General features: G+C 38.6%; 1 protein-coding gene across 4 annotated transcripts in view; it reads left to right on the top strand.

The window, feature by feature from the left end:
* The window catches only part of SCML2 (Scm polycomb group protein like 2), a 71,973-nt gene that overhangs the window by 31,139 nt on the left and 16,961 nt on the right, over positions 1–23,873 (top strand). For all 4 annotated transcript variants that reach the window (XM_063342534.1, XM_063342525.1, XM_063342509.1 and 1 more), the window contains 4 exons: positions 4,129–4,217; positions 5,606–5,849; positions 18,044–18,294; positions 22,302–22,434. In XM_063342534.1, the coding sequence (XP_063198604.1) occupies positions 4,129–4,217; positions 5,606–5,849; positions 18,044–18,294; positions 22,302–22,434 (717 nt within the window). The remainder of the gene's footprint in view (positions 1–4,128; positions 4,218–5,605; positions 5,850–18,043; positions 18,295–22,301; positions 22,435–23,873) is intronic.

The raw sequence follows: 23,873 nt of genomic DNA, 5'->3' as shown, positions 1-23,873 counted from the left end.
CTTCTGAACTAATGCGTGTGGAGTATTGCTTTCACGAAGTTGATTTTACCTTTTTGTCTTGGCAAATTCAATGGTACTAACATTTCACCAAACCATTATTTAATTGAAAAAAGAGGTAAGCAAACTGATTCAGGGTAAGTGAATTGTGGCTTTTTCTTCCTTTTGGATTCTTTCGATGAAATAATGAGCAGAATAACTAATTTGACTTCTGTTTTTTTTTTTTTTTTTTTTTTTTTTTAATAGTCCCTTTAGTATTAAATGGGAGTATCTGACAGCTTTCTTAATGTTGAGATACACTGTCATGGGCCCATTCTAAAAATGTTCGCTGGTGCACGTCCTGCCTCATTGGCATGTATGGATGCAGCATCTTGCTTGATGCTGTGCGTGCTGCTTTTAGTAGACTTTTGTAAAAACTGGGGAAAGCCGGATTGCCTTTTTCCTGGTCAGTAAATCAGAGCAGTCCACTAGAAGGCGCTCGCTGTTAACCCATCTGTGCAGTGCTCAGCTGGGCTGCAGGAGGGGCATCAGCTTAGGACAGGCTGAAGGTTTTCTCGGGCACTGGGCAAATTGGTCGTGGTCTGGGAAAGGCAGCATAAGGGGGGCTTAACGACGGTAATGCAGCATTCTCTCTGAGGTAGGAAAAATAGCACTCCAGAGCTTGAGCTAACTGCAAGCTTATATTGCACGATTCTCATCTCCTCAAATCGACACATGTTGGGGGACGTCTGATCAGTTTGTCATGACTAGTTTGTGAGCACGACGGATGCTTGTGAACAAGGTGTAGCTTTTCTATGCTCTAAGAAACAGTCTGCAGAATTTCTTTTTGCCTTCCATGAGCAATATGGATGACAACATTTTATGTTTCCCCAAACTGAGAAATAGTGCTTGGGCTTAGTCTTATTGAGGAAATGTATTAAATGGGGAACTGTACTAAGGAATGCCTTCCTATATGAGGAATAGTCAGAGGTAACTTTGGTGAACTACTAGAGTTAATAAAGTGTGATATTACCTTTCTTTGCTGTGATTAACCTGTATATTTAGATATGCATTCTTGTACCATATTTGTTATAGCTTAAACATCTAGGTGTGGAAATCTTCAAAGAAACACATTTTTCACATTGGTCTGAAAATCATTCTGTTTTTAAAAAGGAGGAAAAAATAATGACCAAAATTTATCTTAACACGCCCCCCAAGCCCTTCACAACAGCAACACCCCCTCCCCTGTTAACCTGTTATCTTCTGTAATTTTTAGAAGATGCAAGAAATAACGTTCTTAATATATGAAATGAACTGTAAGCAGAAATTGGTTACTGCTGGTTTTCCATCTTCTTATAAACCTACATCTGGTTTAGTGTCATCAGTAACTTTTACAGATTTCTCATCAGAGGTTGAGTGAAGATAGGTATGCTTTCTCTTAGTAGCTTCTCAAAAGACTTCTTGTCCCAACTTGTTAAAAACTTTTAGTTCTTCTGTTGAAAGATGAAGTGAAAAGTATCATTTCACTACAGTATGAACCTTGATTTGCTTATAGAGGGGCAAACGGACACAGGAGCAGTTGACATAACTGTTAAGACACTTCACATAGATTATCAGGGTATATTTTTTGTGCTGCTGTGCTGCTTTAGAAAAACAGGAAAAGCAGTGCAACCAGGGTACCAGTCTACAACAATTTAATTTGGGATAGATAAATACAGTTTGAGCCCAAAAGGGCTTTTTTCCTTCTTTCCCATGGATCTGTAGAGGTTTTGAATGAAAGCACTGGAAGTTCTTGACACCTGGGAGAAAAGATTCAAAAATTTGTTTTTTTTTTGTTTTTTTTTGAGAAGTTATTCAGTTTAACTTCTTTCAAGTTCATGGTTCAACCTTGTAGAATGAATGCAGTGCTACTGTTATGAAAGAGGGTTGTAATAGAGAAGAGTATACCTATTCCTTCAGCTACACGTATGTACAGTGTTAAACGCATGGCTTCAGTTCAGGAGCCATAGTGCTTTTTAAAATGTGTTTCTAAACCAGTCTGATGAATAAAACAACTCTGGTTATGTGTAATGGGGGCAGTCGATCTGTTAAGAGGAGAAAGTTTCCACGATCGTCAGTAGAAAGGTTGATGGTTTCTTCTCTTTGGATACTGTTTCTTACCCCTGTTCGGTCAGGCTGCTTATAGTGCAGCCCCTAACAAGCAGCTGTTTCCCAGCACCCGGGCATGTAAGTTTACCTGCCCTCGGAACAATTGCTGGTTATTCGGAAAAGAATGTGAGTGCCATTATTTTGTCCCTCCTGCCCTAGATTTTTCTAGAGATAGGCTAAATTCCAGCAACCAAACATTCTGGCGTACCTAGATAAATTTTTGAAAAAGCCTTTTTGGCAGTTTTACAGCATCCTGTTCCTGGGCAAAGCTGGGAGCTAATTGGGTGTATAATTACCTCCTGTTAGACATTTAAGCAACTGATTATATTTTTTTTTTCCTGAGTAGTGGGGGACCTTCTGGATACTAATGTTCTGCTTCTTTCATAATAACAAGCTGAAATAGTCCCTCCTACCTGATTTTTACATAGGTTTAATTATGTGTGTTACATAAGGGTTTTGAGAAAGTGATTAATTTAGCAAAGGGTTCCTGTTCCAGCCTCTGTTTTTCATAGGTGAGCTTTTTTGTTGTTGGGAGCTTAGTGTTCTCCACAAATCAGGTTGACAGTAACATTTTCTCTGGTTTTACCAGGACAACTTAAAGACCAAATGAAGTTAACTGAAACTGTTATTTAGTTGTCATTCCTCTGTCTCGCATAGGTGTCGTTTCTGGGCAAGCTGGTTAGGAATACCGTGTTTCAGTAACCACACGTGTTTAGATTGTGTAAAGACTCTGGTATCAAACCAGGACAGATGATCAGCTCAGCGTTCCTCAAATTATGTCAGTGTTCTCAGATGTGAACTTTGTTTTCGTATGGTTTTGCATAGGTAGTTCCAACTTGATAACTGTTTATTCAGCTGAAGGTAGCTTAAAACTACAAGTTGAAGAACCATTATACCATATTTTAGATAAGTTAGTGATTTAACTGATTAAGAATTGCAAATGTGTTCCATCTTTCTAGTTACATTTTTTAAAAGAGAATCGTCGAGGCTCAATTATGAGGGAATTCATGAGTTCCTGGCAGATTCTGGTACTATTTGCTTTGTGGAAAAACTTACAATTTCCTCTATTATGTCTCTTTTTCTGTAGAACTGTGCCAGACATGTAACTGCTAAAGATGCAGAAAAAATGTCGACTATGTCTGTTATCTTACTCATTACTTTGAAACATCCATTTGGAAAGCACAGAAAGCAAAAGGGATTTTTATTTTGTCTTGTTTTCAACTGGAAAGTAGTTGATTCTGAGGGAAGGTTTATCTGGAATGAGAATGTTTGCAGCCAAATCTTTGTTCTGCTTGAACGAAGGTAGTTCATCTAAACAAATATGATTATTGTTTGTGCTTTTTATTCACTTGTTAACGAAGAATATTAAAGTAGAAACATCTTCCAGTTTATGTTTTCCAGTATGATACATGCCTTTATTAAAATAATTGCATTTTTGTTCTTCCTTGTTATGTATTCCTTGGTTTTTAAGGCTATTTGTTTGTTTGTTTATTTATTTTAATGGGGAGGGAGAAGAAACTGCTTGGGTTTTGGGTTTTTTTGGGGGTCTGTGGTCTAGTGAAAGAACTGCAAGAGTCTTGAGAATAAAATCAGATAAATAAATGAGAGAAGCTGGAGCAGAGGATGTTGTTTTAGAAAAGAGCAAAAAGCAGCCCTGAAAAGTAAGCTAGGCGCTTGTGCTGGGGTAGTTCCGCTAGGCCAGGGACTACATGGGACAACTGGACTATCTGTCCTAGAACATCATTAAGTCCTCGACACTTATCTGTAAAATCACAAATGATGATGAGCGATTCTGCAGGCAAGTCACTCAGAATGGAAAGGCATTGCACAGCTTTCTGCACCGCCAGTGACCCTGTCTCTTCCTTCTTGGCTACTTTCGTTTTGTCCAAGTCCAAAATAGAGGGAATGAGGCATTAATAAAGCACTTTATATCCTTCTCCTCGTGTTTTATTTTATGACCTGAAAGTAGGGCTATTATATACAAATAAATTATTTGTTACTCAGGTTTCCAGATGAATGCATCTTCTTGGCCAATGTTTCTCTTAAGAACTCTCAATGGAGCTGAAATGGCACCTGCAGCATTCTTTAAGAAGGTAAGAAGAAACAGACGCTGGTCCCTGGTTACATTTTTTTAATGAGGATGCCAAGATATTACCCTCTTTTCTGTAGCACAGGAAGGCAAGACTATTATTTAAAATGACTTTGAACTGGCAAACTGCAAAGCTAGACAGGAAGCTCTGTGATTCTAGTCCATTGGACGGGCATCTCTTTTCCTGAGCTGAGACTTTATGGTGTGTTATTTAGAAAACTTGTGCTACCTCATTTTTTTTGCATCTCATGGATTTAAGATATGATGCATCTCACATTTCTTAATAGCACCATATTCACATTTGCACAGGAGTAGAAAATTTTTAGTGGGAAATAAGAGCCATTGGAATATAGTGGTGCTTGGAAAGGTTTTGTTAAATGTATTCGTTGGGCACATACTCAAAATTTAAAAGGTAGTGAAAAAATAGTTTAAAAGAGCAGAAAAAAACATTCAGTTTTTTAAACACGACTCTTGAGCAAGTTACTGTGAAACATGAAAAATTATATAAAAACAACAGTAATATTAAAATGACTCGTTGGTTCAATTTTTTGTTGGGGTGGTAAAACCCAGTGGTCACATTAAGTGACTTCATTTTTGAAACTGAGAGTGAGATTCATGTCAGCAAATCAAACAGTCAGGTTCAGACCTGCAGTCACATTGCTGGTATGTTAACTTTATATACGTTTTTCAGATAAAATTATATAAATTTTCTACGGCATCATAAGCCACGCTTCCCTGTGCGAGCCTACCAGCACATCTGAGATGGCTTTTGGATAACAAGGTTCCTGAAGCTGAGGTGGTAATTCAGGTTGTATCAGATCACAACTCCTGCTGTAGGGGTCTACTTACGCTGGTCACATTGACTTGATTTTTGTTTTTCTTTTGTCCACTTGGAATTGGATTAAGGCCAACTGAGTTAACAGAGGCCTATAAATAATGTCCAATGCTAATGAATTTTTCATGGATTAATTGAGAGGTGAAGCTTTTACTAGACAGTTATCAGTCCCCAGAAATATCCATTCCCTGCAAACCTCCTCTTCTTTATTAGCATGTAATAATTTCATTTTAGTGTCTTTGCTGTCTTCCTGCCCAGACATAATGTATTGGGTGCAACCTATTGCTTACATAAATACTTTTACTAGGGTCTTTCTGTCATAGAGAATTTTTCTAATTATCCCAGCTGTGTTTGTGGGAACAGAATCTAGATTTTTGTAATATAGAAGAGCAAAAGCAAATTTGGAATACCGGTAAGCTTCCTTGAATGTCTACTATAACTTTTTGAGAGTAGTGAGTATAAGAAGTAAGGATGTTGAAGAAAAATAGAGGTTTTTCTCTTTTTTATTTTTAAGAGGCCATAGAAATACAAATATTATACTGCTCTTACTTTTGTAGGAACCACCAAAACCTGTGCCAAACTGCTTTAAAGTTGGAATGAAGCTTGAAGCTATAGATAGAAAGAACCCATACTTGATTTGTCCAGCAACCATTGGGGATGTTAAAGGAGACGAAGTTTTTGTTACATTTGATGGCTGGAGAGGAGCATTTGACTATTGGTGCAGATGTGATTCTCGAGATATTTTCCCAGTTGGATGGTGTAGCTTGACAGGAGATGCATTACAACCACCAGGGAACAATGGTAAGATGACTAATAATATTGCTTAATTATTTTTCCCCTCAATTACAGCAGAATTTTAAAAACCAGCTGGCTGTATGCAGATAAGACTGAAGATTTGATTTGTGAGTAGCTGATGAGGATGAAATGTTGTTAAATTTTCTTTATGTAGTTTAAAGCTAATAGGATAGTTACTGGGAAACAATTTTTGTCTGTTCATAGTAACTCTGGGAACATGTTTTATTTAACACTGTCAGGAGCTCTTTTGATAATCTTTAAATTTTGTGTGCTTTTGAGGAATCTTGGACTTAAACTAGATTTGCTGTTTGTGTTATAGGTAGTTAAATGCTCGTGTTTAATGATACTAATTTATTTGCTGCAGCAGCACTTTATATTAAGCTAACTGCTAAGAAAGTGGTCTTTGCTTCTGTGGTGTTTGAAGGCTTAAACTATATATTTAGTGTTTCTTCCTTTGTACTCCCAAAATTCTGTCTTGAAACTGCCTATTCCGAGTGCTTTATTGTCCTCATACCTCTAAGGATGTTCGTATGTAGGGTTTAACTAATAGGCACTGTGCTTTATAATGTACAGCTATCTATCACAGAGAGAAAGGAAATGGAATAAAGAGGGATATCCCTGAATGTAATTCCTCTGCTACTCTGGGGACCTCTTGTCATGTTTCTGTAGCGTAAGGCTTTTCTGTCAAACTGTTTGGGCTCTTCTATCCTCACTCTATTCAAATTTGACAGAAAGGCAAGTTTTTAAAGAGGGAAACCATATTTAAATTAATTACTTCAATATTGTTGACCAGAATAATTTGTGAGCGTTTTCACACCTGGTTTTAGGTGAGTAAGGAATGAGTAGACTGGTATCACAGAACTCTCACTGGAAGTACAAAGGAAAAGAAAGCAAGAAATGAATCATGTTTCCTGCCGTCTCCATCCCCATTGTTTTTCTCAGTCTTTTGCCAGCAGGTCAAGAACCGTAAGGAAAATCGAAGTGAAATTAGTTACGGGTACCTCTGCATCCTTGCCTGTAGCTACTGTCTGCAGTTACTGCCAACGGTGATAGTACCTTTAATCTAGTTTAGTCTGTTTGGGCAGATCTTAGCAAGGGAACAACTATGTGTGTAGCTGTACTGGCAGATCCAGGATGATCTTCCAGTACAAATGTGCAGCGAGAAGGCAGGGGAAAGCCAGGTGAGGACAATCTGTATTCCATCAGCAGTCATTTAATAGGTACCAAGCTGACTGCAACCTTAACATTTCTGTGCTCCCAATCTGTAAAGTGTCTTTCTCAGCTTCTTCAGAGGGTTGACCTTGTTTTGACAAATCATGAATGAAATATGCTATTATGGTCAGTTAATTACATTGATTGTGGTGAAATAAAATGGCTTTATGCAAAAGGGGCTGTGTAAATAAGTGACATAAAATTTTTAGAAGATATTTTGTGACAGTTCAGATTGCTGAGCCCAATTGCATCTTCTGGAGAGAGGTATTATTAAATTGTTTAGTCTACTCCAGTATCAGTGCTGGAAAACCAGCAATATTTCGAGATAATATGTACAGAATTTTTCTTGCCTGATTAGTACTTCAGAGAGTTCAAAGAGTTGTTTAACAGTTAGTAAAGTCGATGACGTATTCCAGTTGTTCAGATAGTAAAACAAACAAAATTCTTGAGTATGTTCAAATTTGCTGAAAGCTTCAAATGCCTACCCAGGTATTTTTATGGATTCTATTGCTTTGTTATGAAAAACAATATCACTTTAGGCATTAATAAAACCTGAAATAAGGTTCTGACAGACTTGTAGTCAAACCGGAGCATTTTGGACATGTGATAGAAACTGGGGGCAGGGAGGTGCAGGCTGGGGATTTTGTTATTTTTTAATTCTAAAAGGGAGCCCAAAGTTAACTGCAGTTTCATTGAAATTGTGTGTGCTTCTTTTTTTCCCCATTCTGAGCATAAAGCATTTGTTCTTTCAGTTTTGCTTCATGTGCTTATTTTTTATGTGCTGTTTGTGCATGTTATATGCACTTGTCAAATTTACATAGCTAGATGAAATATTTTGTGCTCTCAGGTTATGTTTTCAACTGTTATTTGATCGCTTTTGAGCCATTAAAGAACCGTAATGATAGTCCTTTATTAAGATGTAAATAATAGCTTCAAGGAGAGTATAATCAAGTCATTTCAATTCAGAAATATGATAATGTTGTCAGGATTCTTCATTAAGTCACATTAACATTGACTGCTCCTGTTAAGGAAGAAAGTGTGACAGACACTATATTCTAGGCATTCACTTGATATATTATAGTATTATTCTGGTCTGGACCTTTTTCCTGCAGGTTAGTTTAGTATTTCTGCCTTGAATTACCGCAATAGAAAGTGAAAATAATTGACTGGTGGTAGCTTAGATTTCAGAGTGAATATAATGTGAAGTATTCTTGATTTTTATAACTACTTTTTCTGAAAGCATTTAAATGTATTAAATCACTAGTTAAAGGACTGAACACCTGCCCCTTCCCCCCAGATTTTAGTGACCGAGCAAAACCAATATTCTGCAATCTAAGTATGAAAGCGGTAAAGGATGCTTTAAATTCATCCATACCTAGGACAACAGTTTCCTGCCATAAGACTTACATTTTAGGGTCTAATTTAGCCCTTTGAAAGAGATGAAATGCAGTAGGGGAGACAATATGAAAATTAGGGAAGATTTTATTTTGACTGTTTGCTGTCTTAGCCATTTAGGATGCCCAGAGAGAATGTAGGAGCCCTGTTGTGGGAGCTTTTTAAGAACAGTTTAAACACAGGCTTCTTAGTATGGGTGAATTTATTCAGAACAGATTACGTGGTATGTTTAGTCTTTCTAGCCTTATCTTCTGAAACTCACATTGGTTTTAGAAAGATAAGCTTGGGAACTAAGATGCAATTAATAGAAGGTAAAATTGAGATGGTAGGTGAAAAGTTATTTTGGACCAACTGTTTTTAACATTCAGGCCTTAGTCTTTGTGTTGATGTTTTGTCTTTGGTCCTTATCAGAAAATGTGACTTAAGTGGACCTGGCTGGGTGTCAGGGTGTGAGTACAGTGGTATGAAATGTAGTGTTCAATATTTATACTAGCAGAAGCTGTGCTTAGCTAATATTGTAGTTTCTTTCCTTAGAAATATCTCTGATGGTAGTAACTTATGTTGTGTATGGTTCGACAGCAGTGCTTGATGTTGGCTTGGCCTGCTGGCCCAAGGTTAATATTTTAAGGGCACAGTAGATTGTTTTCTCTGCGTCTCTTGGTCACTTGAATGGTTCTAGTCACTCAGGAACATTGGTGTGAACTGTATACCTGGTGAAAGAAGTTGGCATGATAGTATGTTTATGATCGATCGATCTGAAGGACCACCTACTCTAGCAGGCTTTCTCCAGCAGTGGCTGAAAGCAGATGTCTGATGAGAAGCATAAGCACCTGGGAGAGAGGCTGGTAGAAGTATTCCTAATATCTGGCTGTGTACAACCCAGCACCTTCCAAACCAAGGATAATGTTTTTATGCTGAGTACCTCCTGGAGGAGCTTGATCTATTTTGTTCAGTTATATTTTGATGCCATCCAAACTTTTAAGCTCCTACAACACCCTGTAGTAAGGAGTTCTGTATTTGAGTATATGTTCTGTGGAAAAGGAGGTATCTTTTTTCTTGCTGGTAGTGTCATTTGTTGTCCTCGTATTCTTGTACTGAAGTAGATTCTTGTACTTCCAGTACGTGTACAGGAAGAGACAGTAAATAGTTGTTCCCTAATTGCCTCCTTCATATCCATCACAATTTTGTAGACCTATATTCTAGCTTCCCTCAGCTATCTGTATTCCAAACTTGTCAAATCCTGTTCTGTTTCATTTTTCCTCATTATGGGATCAGTTTAATTCCTCTGATCATCCTTGTTCTTCTGTACTGCTTCCAGTACTGCTTTCAGCTACGTTATTTTTGAGCCAATGGAACCAGAAGTGCACACGGTATTTAAGACTTGGTGGCAGTGTGGTGGTTTCTGGTTTGTTTGTTTGGTTTTTTTTCCTGTTCGTTTTATAGTTATTCATGAATTGGTATTTGGGATTTTTGGACTATTACTGAGCAATGAACTAATACTGTCATAGAAATATTTATTTTAATTCTGAGATGTCATTTTTGTATACTTTAGCTAATAGCCCATCATTGGTCACAGAAGCTGGATTATTTTGAATTCCTTGACATTGAATTTCATCTGTTACTTCTTCTGTTGAGCAACTGCTCAGCTTTACAAGATCTTTTTGTACATCTTTACTCACTCAAATAATTGTTCAGCAGTTGTTGCCATCTTATGCTTTAGTCTTGATCATACATGAATCAAATGGCACAGGCCCAAGGAGAGATCTCATCAGGATTTCTCTATAGACCTCTCTCAGCTGTGGAAACATGTTTATTCCTGGCCACTGTTTGGTATTTTCCAAGAAATTCTTGAGAAGGATTACGAGGATATTCCCTCATATTCATTGCCAGCTACAGATTTTTTAAGACTGGTATGAGATCTTGTCAAGTGCAAATCCACAGGCTACATCAGTTGACTTTCCATTGTCTGCTTGCTTATTGACTCCTTAAAAAAAGAAATTAATAATAAATTTGTGAGGTATGACTTTTCTCTACAAAAGCTATGATTTGGTTCTCCCCCAACACATCATATTCATCTTTGGGTTTACTACCTCTGTTCTGCAGAAGAGTTTTTAGCAACTTGGCCAGTACAAACGTCAGGTCCCCTGTCCATACCTTGCTGTCTGGAGTGTTGGCATCGCATTAAACCCCTTTTAGCCTCTGAACTTGATGACAAACTTGCACAGCACTATCAGTAGGTTGGACATTTCATCTTTTCCTTTCCTTAAAACTCCGAAGTGCTGTGTGTCCTCCCAGCTCTCTACTGTTTGTTTTGTCTCAGTTTCCTGACCTCTGCTACTATTACTTCATGTCAGGGAACTTGTTTCAAATCCCTGCGAAAAGGGGTTCTGGTATGGGAACTGATGTGATGAGCTTCCTTGGGGTGAGTATGAATGCAAAAAAAACATTCGGTTTTGTTGCTTTATTACTATCTTCTGCGTTTGGTCATTCTGAAATTTGATCATCTGTTGGGTCCATATCGCTTCTGCTTTTTGATATGCTTTAAAAAGACCTTTTAAGTTTGATACCTTTTGAATGTTTTTCTGTTAATTCTTTTTCTAGGCCAAACATATTATGCTTTTCTATTTAACCACCATAGATTGTAGCTTTTATTTTACTCAATTGGGTAATAGAAAGCTGTTACTATGCCGAAGAATATTCTTGTATTGCACTGTAGCTAGTTGTATCCGAGGGTTATGATTGAAGTGGCTGGCAGATGACTGGAGATTGTCAGAGCAGTGTTGGTTTGCTGTTTCTCTATAAATTAATTTTACTGTTTAGTCATTACATGTAAATGGCAGTTACTTAGGCAAGCCCCCTTTTTATTTATAATAGAAGTAAAACCTATTCCATAAAAGAGAAAAAACAAAAGAACAATTGGGGACAAGCCATGCGGGAAATGATAAGTAGTTTCACCTGCAAAGATTGATTTCAGCATAAAGTAGTATCTTATCATTTAGATGTGAATAGCATCTGGAGAGGGATCAGTTTCTACGTATCGCTGATCCTCACAGTCTTATGAAGCTGGATCTTTGACGGATAAAGGGGATGCAAGAACTCACAAAGGAGGAACTGCTCTTTGTGCTCTACAGAATTTGGGTGACCAAAGGAAGGTGATGCAGTAGTCTAAATAAAAATAGTGATACACTCTAGCTTTTATCCTTAGTCCCCTTTCTTCCATCTGTTCGTCTCCCGCCTTCCACATCATGTGTCACCTCATTGCTCTTCTCCCACTTCCGTGCATTTATTGTCAGCGAGAGCAATCTTCTTTCATTACGCTAATCAGCCTGTGATGTTAAAGGTCTCCTTCAAAAGCTGTCTGCAGCAATAAGAGTAGTACAGGCTCAAGCAGAGATTAAAAAGTATCTTATTTGTCTGTTTTATGATTTCTTAGCTTAGTTGTTTAGTTCTATTTACTTTTCAGACGTGTTCTCATGCTTACTTTGAGCAGATTTTTCCAAGCTAGCTGCTGGAGATGCACTTCTTCGTTATTGATAAAGAAATTTTGTCAACATATCTGTGCTGTATTTTCAGCTGAGTTGTCACAAATATGCCACATCAATATAAACTTCAGTACTAGCCTATAGTGTTTGCAGATGAAATGAAAGAAGCGTTGAAACTTTTGATAGAGCTACAGTTAGATCTGTGAAAAGAGTTCGTGTTGTTTAAAGTAGCCAAAAAAATCAGATAAGCGTGGTAATTCTTAAGTTTCATTAAAGGAAGAAACAAATATTGAAATGGTACAATTTTGTACTGCTGGAGGTTTCATTTTTCTCTCAGTGCAGTCAGCTTCTTTTCACAAGCAGGTCACACTAGTTAAATCAGGCACATACAGTAAGCAGATTTATGCTGTCTTCAGAATTGTACATGAAAAACTCAGTGCTTCAGGCTAAAATCTGATTTGCCACATTCTCTCACATGTTAAGCTTTTTCTATATGGTATTAATGTTTCTTGGCATCTTGCAGCAATGCCTGGATGGTGCTGCTACAAGGCGGTAATCACTTAAGAAAAAATAAAGGTTTTGCCTTTCCCAAAGCTGTGACCTTACTGTAAGTCTGGTTTCCCCACAATCTCACCATGTTTATTTATAAGGTAATTGTAATTTTCTTTTAAGTTGGAAGTACTTCAACATGTGTATATTTGATTGTTACACGGAAAATATTCTTTTTTATTTGCTCTTGTTCAGGTCTCGTGGTTACTAGTGTCCACAGTGATTGTGTTGCCCAACTAGTGGATGGGATTGAGTGGATTTTTTCCAAATCTGTGTTAGTACATGTACGCTATGTTAATAATATCAGTGCCGTCATTCAGATATTTAGACAAAACAAATTGCGGCATTGCACTAACCACACTCTGCGTTTTTTGGGGGGGGGTTTGTTTGTTTGTTTGTTTTTTTTCTTCCACTGAAGCTTGTTGCATTTTATTGTTTCATTTTGGGATGACCTTTCATCCTGATGACACTATTTGGGGAAAACTAATGGCAAAACCTGAGCAGAATCAGTAATGATAGGGTGAAGAATCAGGATGTTAAAACTCTTATCTGTTGTGTAGAGGTAGGCTTTGACAAGCTTATTGACAGATTCATCATCAGCACACCTAAATTGTCTTCAGGTAATTCAAGGTTGTGCTGCTTTGATAGCTTATCAGGTACTTACTTGCTCTCTTCCTTCTCAGTTTATCAGCAAAATTCTTTCTTTTTTCCTTTTGTTGTAGCAGAAACTAAAACCTAGAAAGAAGAAAACTGCAAACCATGATGTCCCTGTCTTGCCAAGGTGGATGTGAAAGTTTCCAAGTGCAGTGTTGCTTTTTAGACAGCAAAATGCTGACTTGTAACTGATTTTGTATCGTAGCAACGTATCAATTAGTATTTTGCAGCTACCTCTTAACCAGAAGTAATCCAAACATAGATAGAAAGAGGTGGCATGCGTTACAGATACTTATGCTTTTGTATGGTGCTCTTGTTCAATTGAGACATAAGGACATAAATTTTTATAATCCTTGGCAGTAAGCTGTTTTGAAAAATTGCTAATCTTTTCCACCTCCTTTCCCAGTTGTCAAAACCATCATGATAATAACCTACTGTATTAAGGAAGGTTAATTTTATAGTTAAAATCCTGGGCTAGAACTCAGGACGTATGTTTCCATTACTTCCGCTGTGGAATGTTCACGTGGGTTTAGGGTAAGTTGCTAAATCTCTTCGCCTTATTTTTTTTTTAATCCATAGATGAGAGAAGGGTCAGGATTTTGTATTCTCAGAAGAGCATTTGGCGTGCGTTTCAGGGGGGACGTAGGAACAGTACTGCAGTACAAATAAAATCATTTCTCTCTTGAAATAAATGCTGGTTTAAACACTGAATTACTGTTTTTACTGTCCTAATTGGCACCTTCATCTAAGGTAGCAATGCTCTGTTCACAGAATGTATGGCAAAATGGGCCCATACCTTGCTTCGTGTAATTTTACTTCAGCTTTTTAAAGTCTTGTCTTGTAATTGCTGCTCTGTGACACTAACTGAATGGCAGATTTCTCATGTTTAAATATTACAAATCTGAGCCTATTTTCCCCTCAGTTTCCATAAAAACATAGAGTGAAACCATCACTGTGGATTATCTGAAGGAATTTTACTAATTAGAATTGCATGAGAATTCAGGCTGAGCTGTCATCTGTCCCATCCCCTTCCCAAACGCTGGAGGTTTCAAGTAGCTTCGGATTTCACCGTTGTCTTAAATATCTGACTTATTCTGGCAAGAGATCTTGTGGATAACGTTATGGGGTCAAATTTTGCAGTCCTGCATGTGCCTGGGAAGTTTTTCTGCTTCTACAAGCAGAACTTGGCCCCCATCTAAAGTCTAATCTTTCATGTCCTTCTCATGTAAATGAGCTCAGTTCACTCCGGTGGATCCGCTTGTGTGAATGAGGGCTGAGTTGTGGCAATGCATCTTTAGCCTGTGACTTCCAAGATCCTGGATTTGGCATTTCTCTTACGTACGTTGTATACAAAGTGTGTCGGTGTTGGATTCTCACAGAATGTTTTTGTGTGAAAAATGAGAATATTTTGAATGAGCAGTAATTAAAAGTATGAAAGCTGTTTGTGTGTTGCGTGGAGGTGGTCACCTCACTAACAGGACAGTATAAGTAGAGCTTTGTGAACTTTGAAAACACCATTTAGTTGCTAACGTTATGATGGTAAAGTGTGTTTGTGTAGCATTTTCTCTGCTCTTCAGTTATTGAGGATGCCGGTACAGTTTTTGGGTCTAAATAAGAGACTTGGGAAAGAATGCCATGCAATGCATCCCACTCCTGAAACTGGAGCAGCGGATATTTGTGTAGAAGAGCAACAAGACACAAATGCTTGATTTTGTTTGTGCAAATGAGAAGGCCTTTGTGATGCAAAGCAGCATCCTGAAAAGGGAAATGTGCTTTTTTGGTTGTAAATATCCCAGCTAAATACTGCAGTAATTGCAAGCAGAGCTTGGCATTTTTCCTCTCTATTCTCTTCAACGTTATATTTTAACAAGTTCTCGTGAGACTATTAAACCGTCTTAGTTTTTGGAACATGTGGCCTAGTGGGGATAACTCTGTCTACAGATGCAGTGGGTTGGCAGCTCGATTTTGCATGTCTTTTCATTTCCCTCCAGATCCTGTGACCCAGCGTAACCTTTGGTCTCCCTCCGAAGGCCGGGGTGAAGGAAGTATGAGCAGGTGACTGATGATCACTGTCAATACAGCCTGCGGACAATATGGGAATTACTTTAGCAGTCTCCCACTCCCTTGCGCTCCCCCCCCCCCGCCCCCAAGTCTTGTCCTCTCTTAAATCAACAAATGCAAATAGCAGCCTCCTCATTTGCTGCTATCTCCGGGAGGCTGCCCAGGCAGCATGGGCTTTGTTGCAGTCCTGCCTATTGGAAAAAAAAAAAAAAAGCGGCTTCAGCCCTAGGCAGAAGGAAAAATACCAAATGGGACCTGACCCCCCCCTCCCTTAATGGTTAATGCTGCTAATATTCGGTCCTCTGGCGCGTACAGGTAGGAAGATGCTGAGATAAGGGTACGTGGTGCTTGTGTTTCAAGAGGGCAGCCTGAAGTGGTTGCAGCTGTTTGCGTTGTTACTCTTTGTCCGGTAAATGGCCTTCTGGAAGGGAGCAGGGATTGCCCAGTGTCCCGAAAGTCATACCTGTGCTTCTGGAACCTGTTGACGTTGCAAGTAGCTGTGTATTTAACCGTAGCTGTGTCGTTACTGTGCGAGAACGGAAATGCATTTGATAAATTTCAGCGTAGGCAGAGGCACAAAGAATTTGTGAACAAACATTTCTTTACAAGTTCATGATTGTTTTGTTGAATGTGTAGCTTTGTGGCACAAATAAATAAAAATGGCTGCATTTTACATTGGTGTAAGCATAATACAAGATGCGATATTTAGTACTGTATTGTACAGCATACAGTTGATATTGTTCTGCTTTCCAGACGTACAGCTTAATGCGAGTTGTCGTTCAGCAATTTGGACACATCAGCGTAATGCTATGCCAGCATTTGGTTAAAATTCTATTTATCTTACTTTAAGCTGTCATTGCATATGAAAATAAGTTTGGCATACATAAATAAAAGGAAGGTGATCACTTTGCACATCCAGAAGGTGGTCCTTCTCAGATACTTAGGGATATCATGTTTGTATTTGATGTATTGGGATTGCAGCCAGCCATAATGAAGAGATTTCTTCTGAACTGCCATTTAGGAATATTAGATTAGTAACCGAATCAGACAAATAGCAATGTATGTAAATGCTCCTACAGCTTTAAAAATGTGTGTCAGTAGTACTTATATTTTATAAGAAGTCTGTTTGCAGCATGTATTTCATCTTACGGTGACATTTTCTATTGCAAATACTTTTTAACAGTTAAGTCCTGAATAAAAATTCAGACTTAAGTAGCAGTTATAAAGCTAGGTGCTGGACTGTTAAGGTGAATATTACTCATAGAGCTAGCCATTTAAACCATTACTCAGTCTTTAAATATGTTCTTTTCTCAAGATCTCTTTTCAAATGTATCTTTTAATTTATTTTGTGTTTTATTTGCCCACCAGAAAGGCTCAACATACTAATATTTCAGGAGGAGAAATATCCCAAATTCACAAAAATCCAGGTAGTTAACTATTTAGCAGCACCCCATGCTCCACTTTCAGTCTGCAGTAGCGCATTGGATCAGGCACTGGTGACTGACACAGTCAAAGCCTGCTTGAATCCTAACTTGCAATACTTCTGAGTCATATCACATTAAGTTTATAGTATTTAAGGTTAGGGAGAATCACAAAGTTTCATCATCAGCGAGATGCAAAAGGCTGTGGTAGAGGCAGTGTGATAAAAGAAAGCCATCTAATTTCAGTGTAAAGCCTTCAAATGATTTCAAATGTGTTGTGTGTTCCTTTCCCACATCTCTTGCATCAAGGGTGGTTTGATGTCACAAAAATTTCCCATTTTCATCTTCTACTTACCTCTTTCACAGCTTCTGCATCTCTCTCTGTCAGCAGTCAGGCCAATGAAATAGAATATTTCTTGGTCTTTTGGACTTAGTAGTTGCTTTTGTTGGCCACAGGTACTGCTCTAGCATGGTGTGGTGCATCTTTTCAGTGAGACTATGCCCTTATCCGTAGGTTCTGTTTGACATCCTTCTGGTGTTTAAATCAGTCCATCGTGGAGGGAATTGTTAAAATAAAATCATCATTATTACGTCAGAGGAGAGTGAGTTGGGTGGAAAAGGTTGCTAACTAGGAAGTTCAATGAAATCTGATTACATCTTGCAGCTCACATCAGATTATAATATAGTCACTTCATACACATATTGGGTCAGTTTTGTATTGGGTTGGGAGATTCAACGGAGAACGAGTTTAGTGTTAAGAATGAATAAAAGTGATACTTTGTTTGATTATTGGGAGTCCTTCTTCCAAATAAAATTTGAAGTCTGGGTGGCTCCAGGTAGAAAAATCCAGGTATAGTTACATGAACTTAACTTTCTAAGTGGCATCTCAGACAAATGCTCATTAATGATACTTTGCCTGTCATCAGTTTCTCTTCTTCAGTGGGATGATTTTCTTCACTGCTCAAAAGGTTTGTAGCTTCCTAGAAGTAGTTGGCATGTCTTGTAATCGTGGAAATTGCCCTTAGAGGAGAACGGATGTTTTTATGGGCTGTATAATTTGTGAAGTATTTTGAAGGCCTTCTTGATGAATGGCACTTAACAAATATCTTACCGTAAAGAAAATTATGGGAAGCATTTATAAGGTGAGTGGATTTTTTTTTTTTTTTTTATTTTTACTTGAATGTCTTTCTCTTAGAAAAGTCCCTCTAAAATAGTGGGTATAGAGAGTTCTCTCTTGGTCTTTAATGAGGTTATATAGTTTCATGCCAACCACTTAAGTTCAAAATATCCAAGTATATTTATTTTACAATATAACTTGTGCACTACACTTTTATTTTTTTTTTTTAAGCCTTTGTTAGAAAAGTTGCTTTCCATCGTTCATTTTGAGGTTTTCCTCCCCTCCCCTTTTGTTTTTGTTTTTCCTCAGTTTCCATTACAAAGAGCAGTGCAAAAATCCAATCTTCCCCTTCCAAAGTGACCCGGCGTTCAATGCAGTCTCCACAGAAATCTGCTCCAGTACCAGCGCAACGGGGCAGGAAACCAGGTCGGGGCAAACCCCCTGGACAGTCTGCAGTTCCCAAGAAGGGCAGGTCTCCTAAAAATATTCCCTTGACAAAAAGCACCTCTCATACTGAAAATCTTAAAACAAGGAAAAAAAGTTTAAAACCTGGAAAAAAGGTTAGTCCTTATCTACTACTTTACTCTATATTGCAAAATTTTGTAGTGAGATTTTTTTATTATTATTATTGAATTTTCTGTTTTCAGCCTTCAGGGCTTTAGTGTTTTCAGCAATTGATTACAAGTAAAAATCTAGAATACCTATTCTGGAATATTTCACTATAAACTTCTATGGATTATTTAATCCAGAACAAGATAACAAATTTCCTGATGGGCGAGCTGTTGGTGTTGAAAAATACTAGTCTGGAATAGCCACTTCCAGTAAAATTGCAAGAGCTAGGGAGGCCTTTTGAGTTTTTAGTCCTGGTTATTTTGCTACTGTACTGAACCATATACGTAGTTTTTTTTCACCCCTCCCCTGCCCCCAAGTTTCGGAAAGTTGAAGTTTTGTGTTTTTTCTCCTCTACTCTGGATCACTGTGGGCTATGGGATCTATTACTAGTGATGTGTGGGAAAGGGTGGAGTAATGGCACATCTCCATGGGAGATGTGGGTGCGACATCTCCCTTCAGTGATACTGATGATCAGTGTAAAGTGCTAGTGAAGTAACATTATTAGAGCATACCTAGAAGGCTCTAGCACAAAACTGGAAGCAGGCACTTTGTTAAAATGATGACCACAAGGTAAGGCATTCTTCTGGGGACTGGAAATTGAAAGCCCAGCACTGTCTCTTCTGCTGCCTGCCCCTTCCAGTTGGGCATCCAAACTGGTAGGCTATTGATGCAAGTGGTCTCCAGCTTTATCTCTAGCTTGGTGTATAAAAGTGCACAGATACACAGATTAAAGAGTAGAAAGGTGCTCCCACCCAGACTCAGCTGGTGGATGGGGTGTTCTCCATAAGTCTGGGGGGCTTTAAAGGAGAGCATTGAACACAGGACTTTCATATCTTAAGGACGTACTCAGGTATGACAGGATGCGCGCTTCCATGTAAGAGTTTTGTCCTCTGTGCCTCGTGAAAAAGAAATTGAGAAGCTCTGTATGCTTTGAGGAATAGTTGGAGGCATCTCACCCATAGAGGAGACTTCTGGGGTCTAAACACTGGGTGTCTGAAAGTGTCTGCTCAGAGCACTGCGTTTTGCACTTGGTCTGTGAGAGGTACTTGGGGGGATTTGTTTGGGGAATGGGCGTTACTGCTGACACTCCCTGTCTTGAAGCAGTGAATCCGAGGTACCTCTACACACCCCTGATTTCCTCTGTGGGACCAGGCAACTAAAAGTTAGGTTTTGCAGAATCTAAGTTTGATATCTGTCTTGGGAGTTTTACTACATGAACTTTTGCATTAAAAAACTTTAAACATTATCTCCTTTTGAGAATCCGTGGAAGGTTCTTATTGCTTCGGTACATAGTTAAATTGCCAAGACGTTATACATATGTGCAAGCTCTTCTTTGGACTGTGACACATGTTAACATAAGGGTGAATAGAGGAAATGGCTTTGTACGAGTTCTGCACAGATAGGGTGTATCTGACATGCAGTGCCATACAGCCTCTGTACATTTGAAAATGCCTTTTTTTTTTTTTTTTTTTTTTTTTACGACTCATCCAAAAAAATCCCTTCAGCTTTTGAGGCTAAGTAATTGTGCTTCAGGTGTGAGCTGGCTATGTGGTAGTTCAAAACCTGTGTATCTGGGGAGATTGGTCTATGCCTGATACACTGTAGAGTTGTTTGACTTTCTTTGCGCTTTTACATCTGTTATGCTGGAATGTTTATCATTGTGCAGGTATTAACTTTTATTATACAGCTAGGAATGTTGAGCTGTTGTGTCATGCACGAGATGCATGCTGTGTTTTGTTTTTGGTTTATCTCCCTCGGTTTGCACTGTATGGTTTTACTCTGTCATAGTGAAGAAGAAATATCTTTAAATCTGTTACATCTCTCTCATTATTTTTAAAAGTACACTTTGCGTAACAATGCAAAGAATTCCTTCCAGAATCTCTTGAGGGAGGCCTGAGTGTGGATCACACATTTGACCCCACAAGAAGAGAGTTTTTAAGTGTCAGGGTAAAGCTTGTGAAGTTGGCCATGTGGTGCCAGACTGCGAGCAGATTTCTCGGCAGGCAAACGGAGCTGGCATGCCCTCACAGCTAGCAGGGGCCAGCCGGTGACAACCTGACCAACCAAATGTGCTGAGCCCTGCTGGGAACGTGGCCCGCCTCGTGAAACAACATGGCTTTGGAATCGCAGTTTGCTGCTCATTAGTTTGGGGTTGCAAAATGAGGACGTCAGCTGAGCAAGCATAATGTGCTGTGTTTCCAAAACGCATGCTCTTTCCTCCTCCTGAAGGAGAAGATAGGAAATGGCCACTAGCCTCGCCATGCTTATGTGTTAGTACGGAAGGAGGATAGTTCCTGTGTCTTACAGTTTAGCATTTGCATTCTGTTTCCATGCATACATTTCTCCCATTTCCTCCTCTTTACCCTGAACTTGACCACCCGTATTTTGCAGTGTGGTGACAGACAACTGGGCGCCCAAAGGGTCCCTGCTCCAGAGGAGCCCTCAGGAACGTCAGACTTCAGATCAAAAGCTCAAACTTCCCAAGTACATTTTTCTTCTCTGTATTAAGGATGGAGCGAGACCCGTCTGTCACCCACTGTTGAGATATGTAGGCAATTCCTGACAAGTAATACATCAGTGCTTGGCTCAGTGTCTGACCTGAGCCACCTTGTCTCATTCACAGTGCAATGCCAAGCCTTGGCAGTCTGTTCCTTATGTTTGTGGCCATTCCATCCAGTGCCATATTGTCGAGTAGTTTCTCCAGCCAAACCGATCTTCTCTGAACTGTAAGGGGCACAGAAATATTCTTTAATGTGCCCTGGATTTCAGAAGAAAGTGAATTTATTCTTTATAGGTGTTGTGAAGAAGTTAAGCGCTGCTTCTCTTAGGAAGGTGTATATTTTGATTGCTTTCTACATTATTTTTAATATATTATTTGGAAAATGTGCTGCTTCTAAAAGTGTAAAGGATGAGTACTGCTAAGTGTAAGAGGGCTTACCTCCCTTAGCACCTTGACTGAATTTTCAGTTCACTATAGATCAATTTTAGCAGTAAATCCTTACCACGTGAGTAGCGAGGTCTCTGCTGCCTTCAGCAGTGTCAAGACCTTGGGTAATCTCTTGTATTCCTAACTTTTTGGTAGGTTAGAGAATGAGAACATAATCTGTTCTCAGGTGGTGAAGGGAGAGGTGATGAACTTTTCTACAATTCTTTTTTTTTTTTTATTTCCATGTATTTTCACAACATGTCAAAGCACATTAGAAATGCCGTCCTTGTGCACGTCTTTTTCTAAACTCCAAACCAAATTACAACAAAATCCTCCTTTCCTTAGGTGGAAGGTAATATGCGCTGGCTAATTTCTAAATCTTTGTGCTTCAAACTCTGGTGGTCTGTCATATGATAACCTGCAAATAAGTTTGGTGTGGGAAAGGAAAAGGTTTTGGCAACCTACGTTGACTGTATTGTAACTACTGGTTTATTTGAGAGCTTCCACAAAGCACTAGTTCCTGAAAGTGATTAATTGGGAATTTCAATCCCTTTGAAACAAGCTGAGGAAAAATCTAGGTGCGCTGTAAAGTTGACACCTAAGTATGCCTCAAGTTTTATATGGGTATATATACACAGCCCAACTGACTGGTTTGAGTTGTGATAAACCCAGACGATTGGAAAGATTTGGACAGGAAAATAATCCAAAGCACCTCTTCTGTGCTTCCTAAGATTTAGAAGGGCCATGAATTAGAAAGCTCATTCTGTTCCCGCTTTTCAGATAGAGGTGGGTTCCTTCTTAAGTCGTTCGTCTTCCACTGCCTTACTTAAGTAGCTGTAAATGGAAACTGACAGTTTCTGGTTTTCCTTTCCTGGGCTTTACCTTCTCTGCTCTGTGTAGTACTTTTGTAGTAAGGAACCACACACATTTGGTAAGATAGTAACTGATAGCAGAAAGATTTTGCATAGTCATTAAAAAACATTAAATATTTTGACTTTGTTGTTTGTTTGTTTTTTTTTCTCTAAACAGAAAAAAAGCTCACTGGACCAACTGACTCCTGCATCACCTTCTCATTCTTCTCCTGAGGGGGACAGTGGCACTACACAGATACTTAAAGATGGAATTAGTTTGTCTGGTGCAACTGCAGCAGTTATATCCACAGGTAAAAGACAAAGAAAAAAAAATAGTGACATTTTTAGTGTGAATTGGCTTCCATTTCTAGCAAAGTACTAGTGTCATTTTACGGCAAATGTGCTGCAAACTTATTACTGTAAATCATTATCCAGCTGCCTTATTTTTTAAAGATATTTGTAAGTGGCAGTGTTACTTTGCAGAACTAGTATTTTGATGCCTGCATTATAGCAAGAAGTGCTGGTGCGCAGGGACTTGTGATAGATTTGCTAGACCTGGCAGTTTGTTCCTGTTTGAGGAAGGAAACTGTACAGTTCTTTCATGTCTGTCCCACTCCTTAATGTATGAGATGGGAACAGACGTAGCTGAAAACCCATATGATGTTCTGATATCATGCAGGCTGTACTGTAATACAGCAAAATGGAGATTTTTATCTCTGTGTAGCCTTACATTAAAAGAAACAACTCGGACTGTTTAAACCATGCAAAGGCAATCAGAGGAAATACATTCCTCCAATGTTTACTTGTTTTTGAAATATGATGAAATATATCTTGAAAAGGGTTGGCAAAAGAGAAATAAGCTAGTCAATGAACTAACTCATTGAGGAATTTGTAACCCTGTAGTGAAACGATTTGTATGTTGTCAACTGAAATCTCAAAACTTTCTAAAAACTCCACAAATAGTGATAATTTTGTTTGGGGTGCTTTTTGTACATTTAAAAAACCTGATTTTACACTACAAATTATCAGGCTCTTCTCACTCCCAACTTCAGTGATGGATGAGGGGAAAATATGTATGTGTTTCCTAGGAAAATAAACCTTTCAGGAGGCAGTTGTTGTTGAGCCCAGACAGAAGATGCCATGAAAACTATTTTTGCTAACTTGTATCTTTGGTTATTTGTACAAATAAGTTTCCTCCAACTTGCAGACATCGGAGAGTGAGCAGATATGCATGAAGACACAAGATCACTAAAACACTTATAGAAATATTTCATTTTTAAAACCCCAAGTTTTTAACTAAGCCCAAATAATAATACAGTTCAGAAAATATGGCAGTCTCTGTATAACAGAATGCTTAGATTGTCTGCTGGATCACCACAGAGGCATGTTTTTTGATTAAGCTGTAATAATATCTTGGGTGCGTTCCTGGTCATGTGATATCCGAGGCAGAAAAGAAAAGAATTCTTCAGTTACGGCTTTTTCCCGTTTTTCTGCCTTGCTGTTCCTTTTGAAAGACAGTTTTGCATAGTGTCTATGAAAAGTAATTTCAGAAGTCCTATTTGATTGTTTTGTGCTAAGCTTTAAACCACCTTACAGTGTTTCTAGAGAAGTAAGTTTATTTTATTTAGCAGAGAAGGCCAAGTTGCTGTGTGGAAATCCTACATGAGTGGTTGTACCTCTTGTCCCCTACAGGACAAGGGGTAATGGGCACAAACTTGAACATAGGAAGTTCCACCTAAACATGAGGAGG

Source organism: Chroicocephalus ridibundus, chromosome 1, assembly GCF_963924245.1.
Source record: "Chroicocephalus ridibundus chromosome 1, bChrRid1.1, whole genome shotgun sequence".
In the NCBI taxonomy this organism is placed as follows: domain Eukaryota; kingdom Metazoa; phylum Chordata; class Aves; order Charadriiformes; family Laridae; genus Chroicocephalus; species Chroicocephalus ridibundus.
The sequence above is the reverse complement of the archived record's forward strand: the minus strand, read 5'-3'. Positions and strand labels throughout refer to the sequence as shown.